At 45.0% G+C, this 22046-nt stretch overlaps 1 protein-coding gene across 7 annotated transcripts in view; it reads right to left on the reverse strand.

Annotated features, from left to right (window-relative positions):
• SFSWAP (splicing factor SWAP) overlaps nt 1–22046 on the reverse strand; it is a 92130-nt gene that overhangs the window by 7361 nt on the left and 62723 nt on the right. For all 7 annotated transcript variants that reach the window (XM_026716262.2, XM_026716259.2, XM_026716258.2 and 4 more), the window contains 2 exons: nt 11982–12259; nt 3400–3525 (listed from right to left, as the gene is read on the reverse strand). In XM_026716262.2, coding sequence (XP_026572047.1) covers nt 3400–3525; nt 11982–12259 — 404 coding nt within the window. The remainder of the gene's footprint in view (nt 1–3399; nt 3526–11981; nt 12260–22046) is intronic.

Raw genomic sequence — 22046 nt, forward strand, 5'->3', positions numbered from 1 at the left:
GACCAGGTAGCCCAACCAGCCACTGCAACTGAAAATTGCTGTGGTTAAAAGGGAGGTGTTTTACAGAAAAGCTATCTCATTACAGAAATGAAACAAGGGGATCAGCTAAAAACTTGGCATTCTGCTGAGCTGTTGAGATAACACCCGGCTTTGTGGCTGGAAACGTTTTCCCCCAATCAAAACAATGTCCAATTCTGTTATCAGCTGCAAGCCTTACTCCTTAATCTCCAGTCTCTGCCTTGAGATATAAGGAGGGGAGAAAGTAGATGCTGGCTGAAGGAGGAGAGGAAAGAGTAGGTGATGCTTCTTATCTGACTCAATCCAGTTTCTTTTTTCTCTAGCAAAGAATATGCCTCTTAGTAGTTTGCCCTGGGAAAGCTTTTACAGGTCTACCGTGCTTGATGGCCTTCAACTTCATACTTTAAGTGATGTTGGCACAGCTATGGGCTCACACTGTAGCTCAACGAGCGAGCTTCTGGTCTGAATTCAGAAGAACCACGTTTCATTCTCCCTGTCTCTTTGGGCATCGGAGAATGATGAGCACCAACTAATGTCCATCTCAAATGTTGGAAGAGATATGGGCTCACACTGTAGCTCAACGAGGGCGAGCTTGTGGTTTGAATTCAGAAGAACCACGTTTCATTCCCTCACCTCTTTGGGCATCGGAGAATGATGAGCACCAACTAATGTCCATCTCAAATGTTGGAAGAGATATAGGCTCACACTGTAGCTCAACGAGCAAGCTTGTGGTTTGAATTCAGAAGAACCACGTTTCATTCTCCCCGTCTCTTTGGGCATCGGAGAATGATGAGCACCAACTAATGTATGTCCCATCTCAAATTGTCTTCTGGATGGTGGCTACAGTGAAGACGATGAAGTGATTAGAATGCAGCATTGCAGGATAATTCTGCCAACTGCCAGCAGTTTGATTCTCACTGGCTCAAGGTTGACTCAGCCTTCCCTCCGAGGTGGGTAAAATGAGGACCCAGATTGTTGGGGGCAAGAGGATGGCTCTGTAAAGCACTGTGACACGGTATCTAAGTCTAAGGGCTATTGCTATAGCTACACCACTTTCAAAAGAATGAAGATGGGATACACACTGGATAAATGAATAATTATGGAAACCAATTTTAAGCAGGAAAAAAGATTGAATGAAAAGCCAGAATGGCTCTGCTTCTAACCCCAAACCAGGGCGGACGTGAAGCGCTCAGATCGATGCATGCATCTGTTGGGGTTATTGTGAAAGATTCATTAGTTTTCATCATAGGGAGGGAGAAAAGTGGGGGGGGGGGAGAGAGAGAAATTCAGCCCGGCTTAATTTACGGCAGGACCTCCTTGCCCTCTGCAAACAAAGGCAGCTCTGACTCGGCTGCACCGAATGAGCCTTGTACTGATAAATAGAAATCAGCCAATCTATCATCCTCGCTCAAGTCAGGACTCTTCTCACATCAAATACCCAAAAGCCCCATGCGCTGTTAACGTTCATCCCGTTTTAAAGTCGCAAGCGCAGAATTTACAGGCCGGCAAAGAATGTTTCAAGCTTGCAAGGGTGGCTATCCTAGAGACACCGATGTTGAGTTGATGCCCTACCTGAGATTAAAGGCTCTTCTTGGGGGCAGGTGCGGATTCCCCCGGGGGTGGCCAAACCAATGCAAGGAGAAATCTGGACCTCTTAATTAATTAAGAATCCCCATGTTCTGATCCAGTTCCCCAAACACCACAAACCCTCTGAAGTTAATGCAAAGGCCCTGGCAAAAAAATTTCTCTCTCAATGCAGGGAGATAAATAGTTTTCTGCCCCATCTATTCATCTCTACCCCCTGCCTTTTATCCCCAGAGCCAGGGTGGGGCTTCTCTAGCAGCGGTGGCTCTTCTGTCCCAAGGACCTGCCCATAGATTTCCACTGCTCTCCTCTCCTCTGCCTTCTGTGCATCTGTGCATCAGGCACTGTACCCAGCTGTTCCTCCTCTTCCTCATCAGCCAGCTGCAGACCTGGGGGCTGTCGACTCTCCATCTGAGGGCTCTCTCTCTCTCTCTCTCTTTTTTTTCCAGTGATGTTGTAACTTTGAATGGTCACGAAATGAGAGAGATCTAACCTAGAACCAAGGATAAATTTCCTGACAGCGAGAACAATTAATCGGTGGAAGAGCTTGCCTTCAGAAGCTGTGGGTGCTCCAATGCTGTTTTTTTTTTTTAAAAAAAAGAAGAAACCGGACAACCATTTGTCTGAATGCCTGAGAAGGGGGTTGGACTAGAAGACCTCCAAGGTGCCTTCCAACTCTGTTATTCTATATTCTGCATAAACTGTTGTAGCCTGTACTTCTAACTTGCGGCTGAGAGTAGGCTCACCTTGGAAGGAGAGGCGTTAAGATCTCCAGCACGTATCTCGCCACCCTTTTATGAGGATGGATGTAAAACGGGTGTGCATTTCTCCGTAGAGAAGGTAGGATGTAAAGACGGCATGCACGCACAGGGAAACCCACACCCCGCATATTTTAAAACCTCGTGCAGTGGAGATGGATGGAACTGCCCTGCACCCTCATAAACCTCGCCCTCCTTGCGCAGCGTCCTTTTCAATCAGGGCTGTTTGCATTCCTGCTAACCAAAGCCTCCTAAATCAGAGAATAATTCGAGCCATAAAGATGCTGAAAGGAGCCCAACCTCACTCCTGCGACTTTCTATATATCATTCTCCTAGATTTCATGGCTGAGTCTACGAGCATTGTCCCTTTTGCTTTCTGGCCAGCTTACATTTGCAATTATTAACAAATTGGGATCTGTGCCCAGAAGCGTCTACTGAAAGGATGCCAACAATAATAATAATAATAATAATAATAATAATAATAATAATAATAATAATAATAATGAATCTCTCAGGTTTATGCCCTTTCGAATCGGGGTCTCAATGCCGCAACCTAATTTCATTGCTCATCTGTAAATGAAAAGGGGTCAGCGAATCGACCATAAAACCTACCGAAGGAAGATAACAGGGTTTTTTTTTTCTAGCCTCTTTAGTAAAATGGATGGAGAAAGCATCCTGAAGAATGTCTGGCCTCCTTTGTTAAAAAACACGTCCTTGTTTATTGAATGCCTCCTTTAACAACCATTTGCAGTGGTGACAAGCGATGCAAAAGTAACTTTGCAGCTGACCCTTGCATTTATCACAGGTCTGTAAACCAAAAGAATGCAGGAGATAATACGGTGCGGTTTCACTTTGTGACCGGTTCACTTAATAGCCGTGCTGCCGGCCCCAACTGTGGTCGTTAAATGAGGACTAACTTATGTTTTAAAAGAAAACGGAGAAACTTGATGTAAGGAGCCGGACAAAGCCATGTAATCAAGAAAGCCTCAGTGTTCTCATTCTGGAGTAACACAGGTGTGCTGCAAACACAATTGTGTACCTGGAACGGGTGCGTCGTCTGCTGATGCCTGGGCTGTTGCTCACACGATAGGCAGTCGGGACACTCCTTTCTTCCCGATGCCTTTCGGGAGTGTGTGCCCGTCTTCTCGGTGATCTTGAGCGGGACCTGAATGGGCGACAGGGGAAAATTAAATTCACCCTGGAAGGATTTTGAGGGTCTTTACGTTTCTTGATAGGGGCATGCCACAGGATTATCAAAGAGGAGTACAAATTCTGGCAAATCCATATAAAAGGGAAAAAATGTGGGTTTGTTACAACCTGAGTACTGTTAGAAAGAAAGAAAGAAAGAAAGAAAGAAAGAAAGAAAGAAAGAAAGAAAGAAAGAAAGAAAGAAAGAAAGAAAGAAAGAAAGAAAGAAAGAAAGAAAGAAAGAGGAAGGGGAAAAAATGAAAGAAAAAAAAGATGGAAAGAAGGAAAGAAATAGAAAGAAAGACAGAAGGAAGTAGAAAGAGAGAGAGAAAGGAAGAAAAGAATGGAATAAAAAGAAAGAGAATGAAAGAAAGACAGAAAGACAAACAAAGAAATGAAAGAAAAAAGAAATAGAAAGACAGAAGGAAGTAGAAAGAGAGAAAGGAAGGAAGGGAATAAAAAGAAAGAGAATGAAAGACAAAAAGACACAAAAAGAAAGAAAAGAAAAAAGAATGAAAGAAAGAAAGAAAGAAAGAAAGAAAGAAAGAAAGAAAGAAAGAAAGAAAGGCCGTCAGACATGCAGCACGGGGAAGTGGTTGTCAGTTCCCCGAAGATGCTTTATCCACTCACTTTCCCCCCACCCCCGAATTACTGTTTTTAAAATCCCAAACAAAATAATTCTGTCTTTAAGTGCTTAAAAAGGCAGGACACAGATTATTAAGTGCTCTCCAGATGCAAAACAAATCATATCAGAACCGATGTTAGCCAAGAGGGTCCATTTTATTTTGTGCAGCAGCAAGGCCTTCCTTTAGGAAAGGAACCTGTCCCAGGGAGCTTACAACACACACACACACACACACACACACACAGTTTGCTTGTTGGCCTCAGCCCAGCCTTTCCACCGATAAGTGCTTAGAACTTGTCAGAGGGAAAGGAAAGTGAGTGATTTTTTTTTTGAAGCTGCTTAATATCAGAGACCCTTAGCGGTGGCTTCTAAGATTTGCATAGAAATGACTAAAATTCCTAAAGAAAACCCCTCCACTAAATGGCATTAGCTTTGAATACTTGTAAATGTCATATCATTTTTCCAGATGCAGATTTGACTATTTTAAAAAATAACTGTGCTAAATGGGGAACGGTTACTGCCATTCACAGGGAGCTTATATTTATTTATAGATAGATAGATAGATAGATAGATAGATAGATAGATAGATAGATAGATAGATAGATAGATAGATAGATAGATAGACAGATAGACAGACAGATAAAGTGAAATATCACTCACTCATCATCACAAAATCTTCAGAACCGTAAAGCCTACAAACTTGAAATTTGGCCCCTATGTTCCTCTTGGCTTTTAGGTGCTCACTAAGAACTTTTTTTTCTTTAAATGCCCATGAAAGCATTAATATTTTCTATATTATTATTAACATGCTCTGATGCTAAGGAGTTCTACTCCCCCTCCCCTCAGATTTCTTTCTGAAAAATCTCTTTCAAATGCAAAACACAAGCAGAGAGGAGTTTCAGAGCACCAAGCAGCTTTAGTCCAGAACAGTTGAGCTAAGGCACGCCCAGGCTCCTTGCTCACACAGCAAATACTCTTTCAGGTTCCAAACAACTCTCAACTCTCTCTCACACTCTGACAGGACCCTAGCCAGGCGAATACAGATGGATGCTGGTAGGAATCTCATCTGCCATCATCAGGCTTCTGTATTGTGTTCGTCTGATGAACAAAGCTGAATACCATACATGTAAGTACCCGCGAAAACTTAAGAAAACAAATACATACATATACATGCATATACACATACATACATACACATACACATACATATCCATATCCATACATATCCATATATACACATACATACATACATATATGGTATTCAGCTTTGTTGGGGTATTTTCCCACGTCATTATAGTTGTGCTTTTAAAGTTGTAGCAACGTTTCGGCAGAATCTCATCTGCCATCATCAGGCTTCTGTATTGTGTTTGTCTGTGAGTCAGACTTTCACAGCCGTTTCTGTTTCAAATTTAGTGCTAGCCTACTGCTGTGCCAGAATGGTTTTGTCTTCCTCATGATTGGTTGGGAGTCCTGGTCTGTGTTTATTGGTCTTGGAGTTTGCTGTGTTCTGCTTGATTGGTGTTTCTAATATCTTCTGTTTGTTTTGTGGGTTTTTTTTTGTCTTGATTGGCTGGCAACATTGTGTTTCCTGTATTGGAGGCTTTTAGTGCGGCTTGGCTGCAAGTAAACAGACGGCTATCATTTATTAGGAAGCTAGGTTTCATCTGGGTGGGGTGTGTTTGAGCTGGAGGTATCGGGGTGGGGGGGGGATCTGTTTGTGCCCAGGTGTTTGCCTGGCTAGTGGCGTGGAGATTTTTTTGTTTGTGAGTGCAGGCTTCCAAATAATTGACAGTCTGGTAGAATCATCTCTTCTATTCATGCTTTCAGGTCTTTTTTCAATCTCTATGGCTTCTCTGATAATTCTGTGGCTGGGGTTTTCTATAGTGGCTAGGGTTTCGGTGCCATTGAAGTCGATGCTATGACCTGTGGCTTTCATGTGTTGGACTAGTGAGGAAGTGTGTTCCAGCTTTGTTACTGCATTTTTGTGTTCATCTAGGCGGGTACTTATTCTTCTATTGGTCTGTCCAATGTATGTGGCAGGTCATGATGCACAGGGGACTTCATATAAGCCTTAGTTTTCCAGGTCAATTTTATCTTTAGGGTTTCTAAGGATGGCTGCTATTTTTCTGTCTGTTTTGAAGGCAGTCTTGCTGTGATGCCTGTGTAGTATCTTACTGATTTTGTCTGTAGTACCTCTTATGTAGGGCAGGACTGCTGTTCCATAGGTCTATTTATCTTCTAGGTCTCCATTATGTCTCAGTGTGTTTTTGTGGATCAAGCCGGTGATTTTGCTTTTGTGGAAGCCGTTGGCTGTCAGTACTTTAGTCAGGGTGCATAGTTCAGTCTTTATGTGTGTCTTGTCTGCCAGGCGTTTGGTTCTGGCAATTAGTGTTTTGGCCATAGAGTTTATCTGTGCTGGGTGGTGGTGGGATTGGGCGTTGAGGTAGCTGTTGGTGTGTGTTTTCTTCTGGTATGTGGTGTGTCCTAGTGTGCCATCTGTTTTTTTGTAGATTAGTACATCCAGGAATGATAGTTGTTTGTTTCCGTTTGGTGAATTTGATTTTGGGATGTGTGCTATTTAGGTGTGTTAGGAAATTGTTTAGGTTTTCTTTTCCATTGGGCCAAATGACAAATGTGTCATTGACGTATCTTAACCATAGTTTGGGTTTGAGGGTGGCATTAGCTAGGGCTCTGGATTCGAATTCTTCCATGAACAGATTTGCAATGACGGGTGACAGTGGTGATCCCACAGGGGCTCCTTCAATTTGCTTGTATCTTTGTCCTTTGTATATGAAATGTGTGTTGGTTAAGCAGTGTTCTGCTAGTTCCATGAGATGTTTAGCTTGTTGGTATTTATTTTTGATGATTTCAAGAGTTTCTTTTATTGGGACTTGAGTGAATAGTGAAACCACGTCGAACCTTACAAGCAGATCTTCTTGTTCCACGTGTAGATCTTTGATCATTTCCAAGAGGTGGTTTGAGTTTTGTACATGTAAAGCTGCTGCTTCAGCATGGGGCTGTAGCTGCTTTGCTAGGTGTTTGGCTAGGTTTTGTAGTGGTGCTCCTCTGGAGCTGACTATGGGTCTGAGAGGTATTCCTTCTTTGTGTATTTTTGGGAGGCCGTATAGTTTGGGGCATCTGGAAGATTTTTCTCTTGGGATGATCGTCTGTTGGATCTCTTTGCTCATGTAGCTGGTTATAATTTTCTTCTTGGTTATTTTTTCCAGATATGTGGTTGGGTCTGTGTTTATGGGTTTGTATGTGGAGTCTTGGAGTAGGTCTGTCAATTTTGTTTCGTAGTCTTTACTATCCATTACTACTGTGGCATTCCCTTTATCTGCTGGAAGTATGATTATGCTGCTGTTGTTCCTTAGGGCTTGCAGGGCTTTTAGTTCCTCTTTGTGCAAGTTGCTTTTGGGTGGTTTGCTTGTGCATAGGATGTTACTAACTTGGTGTCTTGGTATCTTAGTAACTTGGTGAAGCTGATAGAATAAGACACCAAGTTACTAACATCCTATGCACAAGTAAACCACCCAAAAGCTACTTGCACAAAGAGGAACTAAAAGCCCCGCAAGCCCTATATATACATACATATATATTCATTCAGGTTGCTAATGATTTCCCGTTCTTAAGGAGCAGCATACGAAAGTCCCTGCCCGACAGAAAAGAACTGGTTTTGAAGTCTTGTTTTTGTGTCTCTCATCAAGGAATTAAAAAAAAAAAAACATTTTGAGAATTAACATTACTGACTCTTTGAATGGAGGCCATGAACACGCGAAGTTTGCTTATGCCAATCAAGTCCTCTTACACACTAAATCCTTTAATGATGCCTTCTCTTGCTAATTACTACATACAGATCATTAGCTGGGTAAACAGAGTAGGTGGCTTAGCACGTAATCTCTTAGGAAGTACACCCGGAAAAGCAATTCTAATTGTATTTCTTCCTCCTCCCTTCCAATCTGCAATGCTGTACTTTTGCAGGAAATTAAAAAACACAAACCAGAAAGAATTCGTCTGGACTCCAGTTGCAATTATAATGGGTCTTAGGTGTGACATGCATGGATGACTGCGGCAGGGTGAGAAGGTTAAGCGAAGCAGAGCCAGAGGTTGAAGATTAGATTGGCAAGTTGGAAAGAAAACACAGAAGGCAATAAGCAGGCCAAACTCCATGCTTCTGCTAAGAAAATAAAAACCCAGATGCCTCTCTCTATGGAACGGTTTGGAGCCGATCCGGTCTTGCAGGGCATGTTACACTGTGAAATTAGAAAACACCTCCATTAAAAGCATCGCGGAAGCCCTTCAAGATCGACTTGGCCCGGCTGCTCAAGTACTGCACTGCTGATCTTTTCTCTGGGTCACTGTTTAACCCAGGACTTGGGAGACCTTGTGGGAAATTTCATGAGGTCAGGATCTGAACTCGGACGAACAAAAGGTGACCTGAAGGTACAAATTAGCTAAAACAGCTTTCCTATGAGTTATCAGGCGATGGGAAAAGCGAGACTAGAAAACTATTAAGGACAAAGAACTGGGTTAGGAGTTAATCTGTGTTTTTCTTTTTCTTCTACTACAAAAGGAACAATAATTGGAATCTTAATATTCTAGCAAAGAAATGTGTGGGTTTTACTCTAGGGGTCCCTGACCGTTACAGCTCGGAGGTCTGGCCTGGCCTGGCAGTGTGTATGTGTGTGTGGCAGGCACATAGGTGCACGCACAGCTCTACTTGTGCAAGTGGAACTTCACACGTGCATGCTTGCCCATCCCTTCTGCGGTCCGGTTTTGAACAGGCCACAGCCTGATAGTGGGGTCTTGGCCCAGGGATTTGGGGGGACGACACCCTTGTTTTAACACACAAAGGTACAGAACAAAACCTGATTGGTATTATTTTTGTGGCTTGAGCCATTCTCCATCAGCCTCTAATTCAGAGCTGCAGCCCAGCAGATTTACAGCGAAACATTTCCATGAAAACACACACACACACACACACGCACACGTTCATCCTTAGAAAATGTATAGAGAGCCCAGCGAATGGGCTTGAAGGACAGAAGGAAAAAGTGCGACCAAAAAAGGAGTCAGAGGAAAGACATCTGAGTCTGGGACAGAACTGTAATCTGAGCAAGCATCTCAGGCAAGCTCTCTAGTTCGCATTAAGATAGACCGGGGAGAAAAATCACAGGGCTGGAAGAGACTTTGGAGGTCGTCTAGTCCAACCCACTCCTCCAGGTAGGAAACCTTACGATGGCCAACCTATTGCACGTGTACCACAGGTGAGCACACATGCAATAAGCAGAGACGTTTGTGTGGGCACATGAGCCCTAGCCAAACTTACCTGCACTGTGCAGGTGCGCACCTCCCAGCTGATTTTCGGCCCATTTGAGGCCTTTTTCGGCTTCCCAGAGGCTTGAGGGAAGCCTCTGCAGCCCGAAAAACAGGCCCGTTTCATCACTTCCTGTATTTCCGGAAATACTGGCAGTGACGAAACAGGTCCATTTTTCGGCCTCCAAAGGCTGCGGAGGCTTCCCTCGAGCCTCTGGGAGGTTGAAAAATGGGCCTCAAATGGGCCGAAAATCCGCTGGGAGATGTGCAGTATAAGTAAGGGGCGGCGGATCGCACGCCCATGTGCAGGTAGGGTCCACATGCATTGCCTTCTGGGCGCTGCACGCTCACGCACAATTTTGGGCACCCCAAAAGGTTATCTACCACTGCCTTATACCATCCTTAGTCAAATGTCCTGTCTCTTCTTCAAAGCCTCCAATGATGGAGCGCCCACAAATTCAGGAGGCAAGTCGTACCGCTAATTAATCGTTCTCACTGTCAAAAAAATGTCTCCTTATTTCTAGGTTGGTTTTCTCTTTAATCATCTTCCACCTGATACTTCTTGTTCTGCTCTTTGGTGCTTCAGAGAATAAGTCAATCCTCTATTCTTTGTGACAGCCCCTCGAGTACTGGAAGAGAATTATCCCCTCCCCCAATTCTTCTCTTTGACACCCAGATCCCACTACTATTACTCTTGAGCCTCTTGGTCCCCTAATCCTCCTGGTTGCTCTTCTCTGCGTTCTTTCTACAGTCTCAACATCTTTTTTTTTTACATCGTGGCGACCAGAACTGGATGCAGGATTCCAAGCACGGCCTCACCTGCGTGTGGTGTAAACCGGGACTATCATTTTCAGCCTTGCAAGATTCTTTACTATAGCTTTACAACAAAAGTAGTCGTAACCAAAACAGCGCTGGTTTCTTAGCCTAGATCAATTTTTATAGAATGGGCTATATACTGCGGGGGCTGATTCACCGATCAGAGTAATGCTCAGCTCCTCGGAAACCTGAAGATACACCTGGGGGAAGATCCTTCACCCTCTCGCTTACCAATCAGGCTACCTTCGGGTCCTGCCCAGCTCTACTTAGTGAAGCCAAGAGTGTACAAATTCGGCCTCACTGGACATTCTGCCTGCCCTCTCTCCCTTCCCACAGCTCTGACCTGACAGCTCTCGGGTCAAGGAACTTTGGTTAACGGGGGGAAGAAGTCATCAAAATAATATAAATGGGTTTATCGTGATGGAGCCTGGAGCTTGAAAAATTAGCCGTGGAGACGTGGAAGGGCTGTCAAACCCTCACAGTACACCTGAAGCCATTTTCAGAGGAGCATTATCCTGTCAAAAGCCATCTAAAGCCTCTCTGTGCCGCTAAGTAGGAATTCCCCTTAGCCAAGGTCTTAACATCTCTCTCTCTCTCTCTCTCTAGCCCAGGGACGGAGAAGGGCTTGGAACAGAAGTCTCGCCCCTCCATCATTTGCACCGTCTCTTCCATCCGAGGATCCAAGCAGAGAGTTTTGGCAGGGTAAGGGCGTGCTTTCCCAGTGAAATCGCACCTTCCCTGAAGACGGATTGTTGGAGGGGAAAAAAAAGCGTTGATTTTCCTACTGAACTTCCCTCTGTTTGGAGGCTAACAGTGGCACGTATGAAGCTTGTCAGATGTCCCTTCCAATCTTAAAAAACAGCAACACTAATTTAATCCTTAGATCCAGTTAGGCGGAAACCTCTTTATGTCTCCGAGGCTCTGCTTTGGGGGGGACAGTAATTGAAGAGACACGGGGTCAAGGGGCCATATGATTTTTTTAACATGAACGTGCAAGATCTGACATTTATTTGGGGGGGTGGGGTGGGGGATGCTAGCTGTCACAGAAAAGTTTCCTATCCCGATCTCAACTTAAATGATGTGTTTAAGTTTATTTGCATTTTCCTAAAATACACCTGCCAACACGTTACCGTGCCTTCTTTTTTTTTAAAGAAAGAAAAATTCTTCAAAACTTTTAGCTTTTGAAAAAATCTTCATTACGGATTTTCTAACGGCTGACAAGACCTTCCTAGCGTTCCAATGAACTTCTCCCCAACTTATGCCTTAATCTTCAGCACAATCTCGTATCCTGAAGAGGCGTCAAGCAGGTGCTGGAGAACCGTCTGACAATCCGTGTCAGGCGATGTGTGGTGGCTTTGGCAACATTGATAAAACGCCATCTATTTTTGCACCCCTCTCTCCCCCCCCCTTTGGCAAATGACAAGAAGCTGCCTGCACCCTTAATTGGCGTCAGCAACCTGCCACTTATTTGGGGGGCTGAACCCCTGGCAGATGCGTCGAAGAAAACAGAAGCTTTCCTTGTTCTGAAAACGTTTTTAGAACGTACGTCGTGCGCCTTAACGCGGAGCGGCTTAAAAATATCAGGCAGAAAGAGCCACCACGGCAACGAGACCCGCGAGATACTTGGAAGAGTTTTTAAGTGTTTTCAAGAGTTAGAAAAAGAAAAAAAAAACCCTCACCTGGAATGCCGGACGGTTCTGTAGGCCGTGGGAAGCGAGTGCTTTGCTTTCGAATGGGATCGCGATTTGGCTTTGGAGGAAGAGGAGGAGTGGTATTTCGAAGGAGGCGTCTGGGACCGCGATCTGGATCGTTTCTTGTGTTTCTTCTTCTTCTTCTCTTTCTCTTCTTCTCTGGGGTGATCACTGCATTTGCTTGTAGGCCTTTCGGGCACCTTGGCTTCTAGGACTGGTAACGTCCGGATGCCGGTCAACAGAGCGCAGGGCATGTTACTGACCGTCTGAAAGGGAGGCAGCAAAGAGTTAGGGGTGGGGTTACTAGGAATCTGGGATTGCAAGTCACCTAGGAAAATAGCAATAGCAATAGCCCATAGACTTATATACTGGTTTACAGCCCTCTCTAAGAAGTGTACCTCTTTGGCTATCTTCAAAGAAGTTATTTTTTGAATATCTAGAAGATGTAGAAGATCCATGGTCCTTAGCTTTGATGGCCTTGGGACTACTTCTGAAGGCCATTAGCTGGGAGGCTAGTGGACTTCCTTGTGTCCTTGGGTTGACCACTGGGAGAACAGACTGCTGGATTAGATGGACCATCCAGCAAGGTACTGATGGTATTCTTATGCTGTCTTCTTCTAACCAAAGTCCCAAAGGTGCTTTTTCAAAAGGTAAATGGACTTCCTTTGTTTCTGCTTGAAGACATTTCGCTTCTCATCCAAGAAGCTTTTTCAGTTCATGAAGAAACTCAAGTTCAGTTCCTGAACTGAAGAAGCTGCTTGGATGAGAAGTGAAACATCTTCAAGCAAAAACAAAGGAAGTCCAGTGGCCTTTTGAAACACCACCTTTGGGGCAACCATGACCTGTATGACTAAGAACGTCCATAGACTTCTAACTAGCAAGAAGAGAGGTCCCACACGAGACGTCTTCTTATTTGCAAGCTTCTGGAGTAAGAAATTTAGAGCCCTCTTCCACAGAACAAGTCCTGACTGGATGCAAAGAAATCATCTCTCTTTGATAGATAGATAGCCTGTTTTTGATGAGACACCTTCTGTCACCCAGGAGAGACTGGATGACTCTTCTAACTTTCCCAAGCGTGGGATAAGCCTTCAGTAGCAATTCCTTGGCCACCTAAAAAATTTCATATTCAGAGATGTCTAGGCAATTTTTTTCCACGCTGACTGCAAAATTACAGTTTTGGGGACAGCGGTCATCTTCAGATGGGCAAAATGCATAAAAAGCCTGGGCAGGTTAAAATGTAATTACGATTTGTTGGAAGGGTGTGTGTGGGGGAGGTTGAAGAGGAAAAGCAGCATTTGTTAAGAGGGTTTCCCAACTTTTATGGAAAGCAATATAGACTGAGAATATATTCCCGAAAAGGAACATAAAGCTGAATCACCGGCTCGCACAGTGATCAGTATTTCTTACTGACTTCAGTCAGTAAATTTAGATTTACTGATTTAATTTAAATTCAATTACTCGAGCCAGTAATTTAAATACTCGTTATTTAAATTTCTTGCCAAAGCTTTCCAGGATTTTAAAGAAATCTCTCCTGGCTGGAGAGATTTCTCTAGAAATGCCCAGCAGAGAAGATGGAATCTTTATGAACGTATAATCCTTTCTGTCCTTCTGCAGGCAGAAGATTCTTCGATGTTTGGTGAAACTAGGAAATTCTATTTCACATCAGATCCAACCGCATTTGTCTTGCTTTGGATCCAAACTCCCCTACATTTTTAGCCAAGGCCAGGCGGATGACCAAGTTGATGAAAAGAAGGACTGGGGGTGACATGATAGCAGCCTTCCCACATTTGAGGGGCTTCCACAAAGAAGAGGGAGTCAAGCGATTCTCCAAACAGCAGAAGGCCAGACAAGGAACAATGGATGGCAGCTAATCAAAGAGAAAAACAATCTGGAGTTAAGGAGAAATTTCCTAACAGGGAGGACAATTTAACAGTGGAATGGTTCGAATCCAGATGTTCTGGATGCTCCAACACTGGAAGTTTTTAAGAAGGGATTGGGTAGCCATTTATCTGAAATGGTATTGGCTCTTCTTGCTTGAGCAGGGGGTTGGACTAGAAGACCTCCGAGGCCCCCTTCCAACTCTGTCATTCTATTCTGAAATAAAGTTCTTGAAGGTAATAAACAGCTGAACTTAAGATCACTACTTAAGTTCGAACAACATGCTTAATCCGACGATTAAATTACCACTTTTTCTTGATGCATCTAGGACATGAAATCACACGTTCAACAGAAGAAATGGGTTTTGCATAGCAAGCTTGAACGTAAAAACCGAACCCAAATCTTAACCAAGGTTAAAATGAATAAGCACATTTGCAAAAATACAGCAACTCCACTTCCAACTGAGCTGGATAAGAGGGCTGTGAGGGCACCCAACCATACTTGGCAACCGAGGACTGGTAGTCCTCAACTTATGACTATTTCTTTAATGACCAAAGTTACGACGGCACTGTAACTTAAGCTTACGACAACTCCTTGCATTTATGACCATCCCAGCCTCCCCACGGTCATGAAATCAAAATGTTCAAAACTGATCAAAATTCAGACGCTTTGGCAACGGGTTCGTATTTATGACGGTTGCAACGTCCCTGGGGATCTCGTGATCCCCTTTTGCGACCTTCCCACGAACGAAAGTCAACGGAGAAGCCAGATTTGCTTAACGACCGTGTGACTAACTTTAAAGGCTGCGATGATTCGCTTAACAACGGTGGCAAGAAAGGCGGTAAAATGGGGCAAGACACCCCTAACAAATGCCTCGCTTAGCAACAGAAATGCTGGGCTCAACTGGAAGTCGCAAGTCGAGGATCTTATTTAGGTTTCTTGCATTCTCCTTTGGTGCTTTTCAATGTGCCTTTAAAAGCACCAACCCAGGGAAATGCAGCCCTTAAGGTAACTGGAAATTCCTACCCCTCCTGACAGCAGGACGTCTGGGCCAGCATCCAATTTCTAGTTCTTTAACTGTGACCTGGAAAAGACGTTATCATTAGGCAGGAATTCCACCATCGCTACACCTTCCTCCCTGCACGACCTCCGACCGGATGGATCAATAAGAGACAAGTCCTCCTTGATGCTGGAAGAGCAGAAGGTAATTGCGGGATCCATCGAACGCTTCTAATTTTAGCTGCCTTTGCAGGGTTTATTTTAGATCACCATCTTCGTGAAAAGTTTAAAAGCGCCTCTTTAAAAAAAAAGAGGGGGGGTGTTCAACATGAATGAAGACGCCTATGTTCATGAAACGCGCTCAGTCAGGACATTCACACAACCTGGTCACCTTGGTTTGGTTCCGATTTGTTTTGGGGGCTGTGATTCAAAGCCATCCTGTTGGGTTCATCTGATGCTTTACACTTCAGAACAACCCAGAACCAGACCCAAAGGTGCTTTTTATTTTTCAGGAGGCAGCTGGACTTCCTTGTTTTTTTTCTTTTGAAGACGTTTTGCTTCTCATCCAAGCAGCTTCTTCAGCTCTGACTGGACGGTGGGGACTGGAAGGATTTATATTCCCTGCTGGTCATTTGCATCCTTTTAGAGGGTCGTTGAGGCCCCTTGGAGGTTTATCTGTATCCTCAGAGTCACCTGAGCGGTGCTCCCGGTTCCTGTAGTCTGCAATTTTTCCTTTGGAAATCCATTCCACTCAGGTGACCCCAAGGACAGAGAAACCTCCAAGTGGCCTCAACGACCCTCCAAAAGGATGCAAATGACCAGCAGGGAATATAAATCCGTCCATTCCCCACCATCTGGTCAGAGCTAAAGAAGCTTCCTGCATGAGAAGCGAAACATCTTCAAAAGAAAAAAACAAGAAAGTCCAGTGGCCTCCTGAAAAACAAAAAACAAAAAAAGCATCTTTGGGACAACCAGGATGAGAATCTCTACAAACCCAGCACCAGATTAAGGAAGTTGTGTGAATACAACCTCTCCTGTTTGTTTGCTTCTTTCAGCTGGTGCTACCCTAGATCCCTGCTGACTGCCTGGATAAATCCTTGCATTTTTGGTCCCTTGACCACTTCAAGAAAGAATCCTCTTTCCGAAAAAAAAGGAAAAAAAAAAAAGGGAAGAAGAAATGAGCACAGCACGACAGTGGTCAGCCCAGAAGAGCTATTGAAAATCCAAAAGGATGCAAGCCTGCACAATTTCCAAGCACGGATAAAGCCAGTCTTTTCAATGCATGAAAAGAAGCGAAGGGGGAAAAGGGGGGGAGGGGAAGGAGGGGAAATGACCTTTTTTTTTTTCTGAACAGCATTTTCTGAAGTTTCACAGCAGACTCTCGAGAAAGCTTTGCTAGGATAAAAATCAAAGCAGGTCCCCAGTCCTGAAACATCTGTCAAGGGAGCTGAAAAAGCTCTAATTAAAATGCCAAAACGTTTGCTGAAGTGTAGAAGACAGAAATGCACAAGAGACACATCAGGGCGAAGAGAGAATAAGATGTTTTTTAGGGTGTGTGTGTGTATATGGGGGTGGGGGGGGAGAGATGGGAGATGGAAGGAAAGTTTTATTTCCAGCATTTGCAGAAATAAGGGGGCTTGAGATGCCTGGTTATATAAAACAGGATCAAAAATGCCGGGAACTGCCAAGCCCTCGTCTTGCAGGGAAGCGATCTGAGAACCTACAATTTTTGAACTGTTCTGGCAAAAGAGCTTCTTCAATCTGATCTCCAGAGAAAGGGCCCGTTTTAAATATTCCAGGCAATACTCTGGGATTAATCGAAAGGAGCAGGTTTTGAAGAAGGGATAACGCTGAGCAATTAAGAGGAATCAACGGGAGCGAATGCTTGTAGCTCAGTGTGGTCCTTGGTGCTCTCTGAGCTCGGCTGCTTTCTTCCAGGCGTTTCATGACCCTACTAGGGAACAACATCAGTGCTAGAAGGGAGTGAGGTTCACAGAGAGGAGGAAGGGGACTGTGTGTTCCTTTGGTGCTCTCTGAGCTCGACTGCTTTCTTCCAGGCGTTTCATGACCCTACTAGGGAACAACATCAGTGCTAGAAGGGAGTGAGGTTCACAGAGAGGAGGAAGGGGACTGTGTGTTGCTTGGTGCTCTCTGAGCTCGGCTGCTTTCTTCCAGGCGTTTCATGACCCTACTAGGGAACAATATCAGTGCTAGAAGGGAGTGAGGTTCAAGAGAGAGGAGGAAGGGGACTGTGTGTTGCTTGGTGCTCTCTGAGCTCGGCTGCTTTCTTCCAGGCGTTTCATGAACCTACTAGGGAACAACATCAGTGCTAGAAGGGAGTGAGGTTCACAGAGAGGAGGAAGGGGACTGTGTGTTCCTTGGTGCTCTCTGAGCTCGGCTGCTTTCTTCCAGGCGTTTCATGACCCTACTAGGGAACAATATCAGTGCTAGAAGGGAGTGAGGTTCACAGAGAGGAGGAAGGGGACTGTGTGTTGCTTGGTGCTCTCTGAGCTCGGCTGCTTTCTTCCAGGCGTTTCATGACCCTACTAGGGAACAACATCAGTGCTAGAAGGGAGTGAGGTTCACAGAGAGGAGGAAGGGGACTGTGTGTTGCTTGGTGCTCTCTGAGCTCGGCTGCTTTCTTCCAGGCGTTTCATGACCCTACTAGGGAACAACATCGGTGCTAGAAGGGAGTGGGGTTTGTGGAGGGGAGGGAAGGAGGATTGTGTGGTCCTTGGTGTTCTCTGAGCTTGGTGGTTTTCTTGCAGATGTTTCATGACATTACTAGATAACATGATCAGCGCTAGAACGGAGGGTGTCATCTTTCTCCTCCATCTTCACTGAGTCTTTGCACCGCCTGACCTAAAGTTTCTGGTGCTAATATGGTTTCCAAAGCTGACAAGAGGAGGGGTTTCGGGGAGGAGGGGTAGAAGGACTGTTGGGTTCTTGGTGCTGTCTGAACTTGGTTGCTTTCTTTGTAGACGTTTCAAGTCCCTCTTGGGTAACATCAGTGCCTGAAGAGATTGGGGTTTGCAGCAAGGACGAGGAGGAGGATTGTGTGGTCCTTGGTGTTCTCTGGGCTTGGTTGCTTTCTTTCAGACGTTTCTTGACCCTACTACGGAACATCATCAGTGCTAGAAGGGAGTGGGGTTTGCAGAGATGAAAAGCATTGTGTGGCCCCTAACTGCTTTGTGAAGTTAGTGGTGTGCCTTCAGATGTTTCATGACCGAACTAGATAATATCATCAGCGCTAGAAGGGAGTGGGGTTTGCAGAGAGGACAACTGTTGGGTCCTTGGTGCTGTCTGAACTTGGTTGTTTTCTTGCAGACGTTTCAAGACCCTATTAGGTAACATCATCAGTGCTAGAAAAGAGTGGGGCTTGCTCTCTGTTTATAGACAACCATTTGCCCCGTCAGCGTTGGTAGGAACGCTCTTGGTGGTTCCTTGATTAGATTGTTGTTTAGTGTTAGTTTGCTTGCCTGGGCTGGCAGTTTCTCGATTGGGCTATCCAGGGCAAGCCGTTTATATATAAAGAGAGACCAACAATGACAGGTTTCTGGAATAAAATAAACAAACTTAAGTAATTTATTTGGGGCAGGGGGAGGAAAAAAAAGGTTGCCGAGAGTAATAAAAAAACCCACGCAGCCGTCATAAAAATAATAAAATAAAGCCATCGGAACGTGTTTGGGAAATAAAAAGCGTTTCAGGCGAGGAGTCCTTAAAATGTCAAAAGCTGAAGCACAGAAATGTTTTTATCAGCATGTCAAGGGAATCAATACTTTGTTTGAAGGCAAGGCAGAGCCCGGCACTGCCATTCAAACGCAAACAACGTCGCTTTCCTTCAAGGAGCGTTTAATCGCTGCAAAATCTGATAAGGCATGTTTTCATTTCTTCATTTTTTTCCCCCGCTCATAGATCTGTGATGGGCATTTCTTGAGGACCCTTTGATGTTCTACGTCTGGGAAAAAAAAGGCCTGAGCAGAGCGGGGAGAAGAGATGGTCGTCTGGACAGGGAGTCTTGAGTCTCTTCAGGTAGTCCTCGACTTACGATCCGCGATGGAATCCGCAGTTTCGGTCGCTGAGTCACGAGATTTGTCGCGAGAGTTGTCATCGTCCGACCAAATTCGATCTTGCCACCTTTTAGGTAGCGGCTGTTAAACGAATGTGGCAGTTTTGTGAAGTTAAGCCATTGTCTCTCCATGGGCCGTTTTTTTTTTCTTTTTCTGGTAGTTTCTGGAAAAACACTTTGTTAAAATGTCCTGTGACAGCAGGATGCTGCAAATGGTCGTTAAGTGTGGACAAGTTGCCCGGTGTCTAAAATTCGGCCTCCAAATTGCAGCTCTGCCGACGTCAGAACTTCTAATCTAGGTTGTTTAAGCCCTGTTTTGGGGGTCTGTCGAAACGCTGATTTAATTCTTGATTTAATTCTTATGTACTATTTTAACGTTTTACTAGGCACGGTCAGAGGGATGTGGTGGCTCAGTGGCTAAGATGCTGAGCTTGCTGATCAGAAAGGTCGGCAGTTCGATGGTTCGAATCCCTGGTGCCGCATAATGGGAGTCCCATTCCTTATCCCAGCTTCTGCCAACCTACGTAAAAAAATGCAAGTAGAAATATAGGGACCACTTTGGTGGGAAGGTAAGAGCGTTCCGTGCTCCTTATGGGCGTTTAGTCATACTGGTCAAATGACCATAAAGACGTCTTCGGACAACGCTGGCTCTTCGGCTTTGTAACGGAGATGAGCACTGCCCTCTAGAGCTGGAAATGACTAGCACGTATTATGTGCGAGGGGAACCTTTACCTTTAGACACGGCCAAGGGTCTTTCTCGGAGGAGACGGGCAGGGGTGGGATTCTACCGGTTCGCACCTATTCGCTAGAACCGACTGTTAACATTCTAAGCAGTTCAGAAAACCGGTTGTTAGAAGAAATTACTGGCCTAATCCTGTAAGGAAGGCAGGAAGGAAACATTCTGGTGTTGCTTACAGAAACTGCCTCTCCGTTAACCCTTATTACATTCTTGGCAGGACTAGACTTCCTGTCTCTGGAACTTCTCTGGAGTTTTCTTTCCCCTCCTTTGCTGGTACTTTGCTTGTGTGGAGTGACCATTCAAAGTTACCATGGCACTGAAAAAAGGGACTTATGACCATTTTTCACACTTACGACTGTTGCAGCATCCCCACAGTCTTGAGAAGCCAGGCGAGGAGATGCATGCCTCGATGTGAGTGATGTTGAGTTGGCTACACCCAGCCAATCACATGACCACCAAGCCGCGTCCACCCAATCACATGACCACCAAGGCATGCCCACCAACTAAGCCACGCCCACAGAACTGATTGTTAAAAAAATTTGAATCCCACCCCTGCAGACGGGCGCTTCAAAAATGTAACAAATACCAGGGGATGATCGTGTCAATCACACGCACACACGTTTAAAAGTGATGATGGACACAAACATACAAAAACCGCACACATTACACAAGGAATGCTGGCCAAGTCGAGGATGCTGCAAAAGATATCATCAAAGAAAATAAAAAATAAATCCTTTCCCCCTTGAGGAAAGTGGATCTGCCTCTAGCTGTCAGTCAAGATTTAGCGATGAAGATAAATGGAAATTTATCTCAGGAAGGATAATGAAAAGCACAAAGCAGGAACTCGATGAAATAAAGCAGGGGGCGATTAGCTGCCCCATTCTTCAACCTGGAGCCCTCTGAGTTAATGCTTGCTAAGAGGTCTTTGAGCAGCTCTTTTGAGTTCTGACAGGCATTTATGCAATCAATTTTCTCCCTCCGAATGCCAATTATCCCTGGTTTATGAAGGAATACAGGCACCGTTCCAACTTCTATTATGCACAGAAACCATTTACCGGGGGTCGAGGTATTGACCAGCTTGGTTGATATACAGCAAATGGAAGCTGCCAGCTAAACCCTGGGATGCAAAGCTGGATAAGTGCTTACTAACATTTATAAACCTGTAGCAAATCAGGGTTACTGTGACAGCCCCATTACCATATTAGAAAGCACACAGGAAGAAGGGGAGGGGCAGAGGCAGAGTCCGAAAAGTTCCCGAGGATTATAAACTTCGACGGGTGTCAAGATGTCGGAGCTGGGTTCCAAACCTTGATTCGAGAGCAGGAATGCGGCGTTTTATAAAATAAGGTGAAGTCTTCTGAAGTTGAGCCACGTCGAACAAATTTAAACCGTCATCACGAAGTGAGGATAACCAGGTGATGATAAAAGAATAAAAAAACCCAACGATTTCGGGGAATATTTTATGTATTTTCAAAAAAAAAAAAGGGGGGGGGGCTTTCTGCATGATGGCAGTTGCTGATGTGGATTTCTGCACACTAACTGGGTCCGCGCAACATGGGAGGTTGGATCGGAAGACCTTCGAGTTCCCTTCCGGCCCTAGGAGTCTATGAATATCTGCGTCGCGGCACGGTTCACACAACACGGTGAGGCCCAAACTCAACGTAAAAAACCATGTAATATATTTTAGATATGTGAATGTCATCCCCTGAGCCAGGGGTGGGCTTCAAAACATTTTAAGCAATGGGTTCTCTGCCTGGTTGCTGGGTGGGCGTGGCCATGGTGGGCGTGGCCTAGTCGGCCTCCTGCACCGTGACGGGGGCGGGGCAGTTCTTCAAGCCTCCGGGATGGCGAAAACGGCCTCCCGGGGCTCCAGAGGCTCTCTGGAAGCGGGAAAGAGGCCCATTTCTGGCCTTCCCGAACTTCCGGGAGGCCCGTTTTTCACCTTCCCTGAGCTTCCATGCAAGCCCTCCGTTTACCTCCATCCAAAGCGGGCCAAGTGGGGACTCCTGGGAAGGGTGGGGTGGGTGGGGCCAGCCAGGGGTGGGATTTGGGGGTTCTCCAAACTGCACAGAATCTTCGCTAGGGGCTCTCTCGAACCCCTGCGAACCCCCAGCAGCCCTGCCCTGCCCTGAGCTATTCTCAAGCTACTGCACACGACTGATGAATGTTGTTTTAAAACAAATGTATTCCAAAGCTATTTTTAAGGTTATTTTTTTATTTAGGAAAATACTCCAGAAGGAAAAATCCATCCTCAAACTATGAAGTTCTCCAGCCTCACTAAGACAGCCTCACTTATCTTCATCTCCTTTCCCCCTGTCTCTTCTCATCAGAAGCTGTTATGTGGAGCAAACACCCACACACAATATTG

This window comes from Pseudonaja textilis, chromosome 15 (assembly GCF_049901715.1).
Source record: "Pseudonaja textilis isolate UNSWEBS1 chromosome 15, rPseTex1.2, whole genome shotgun sequence".
NCBI lineage: Eukaryota > Metazoa > Chordata > Lepidosauria > Squamata > Elapidae > Pseudonaja > Pseudonaja textilis.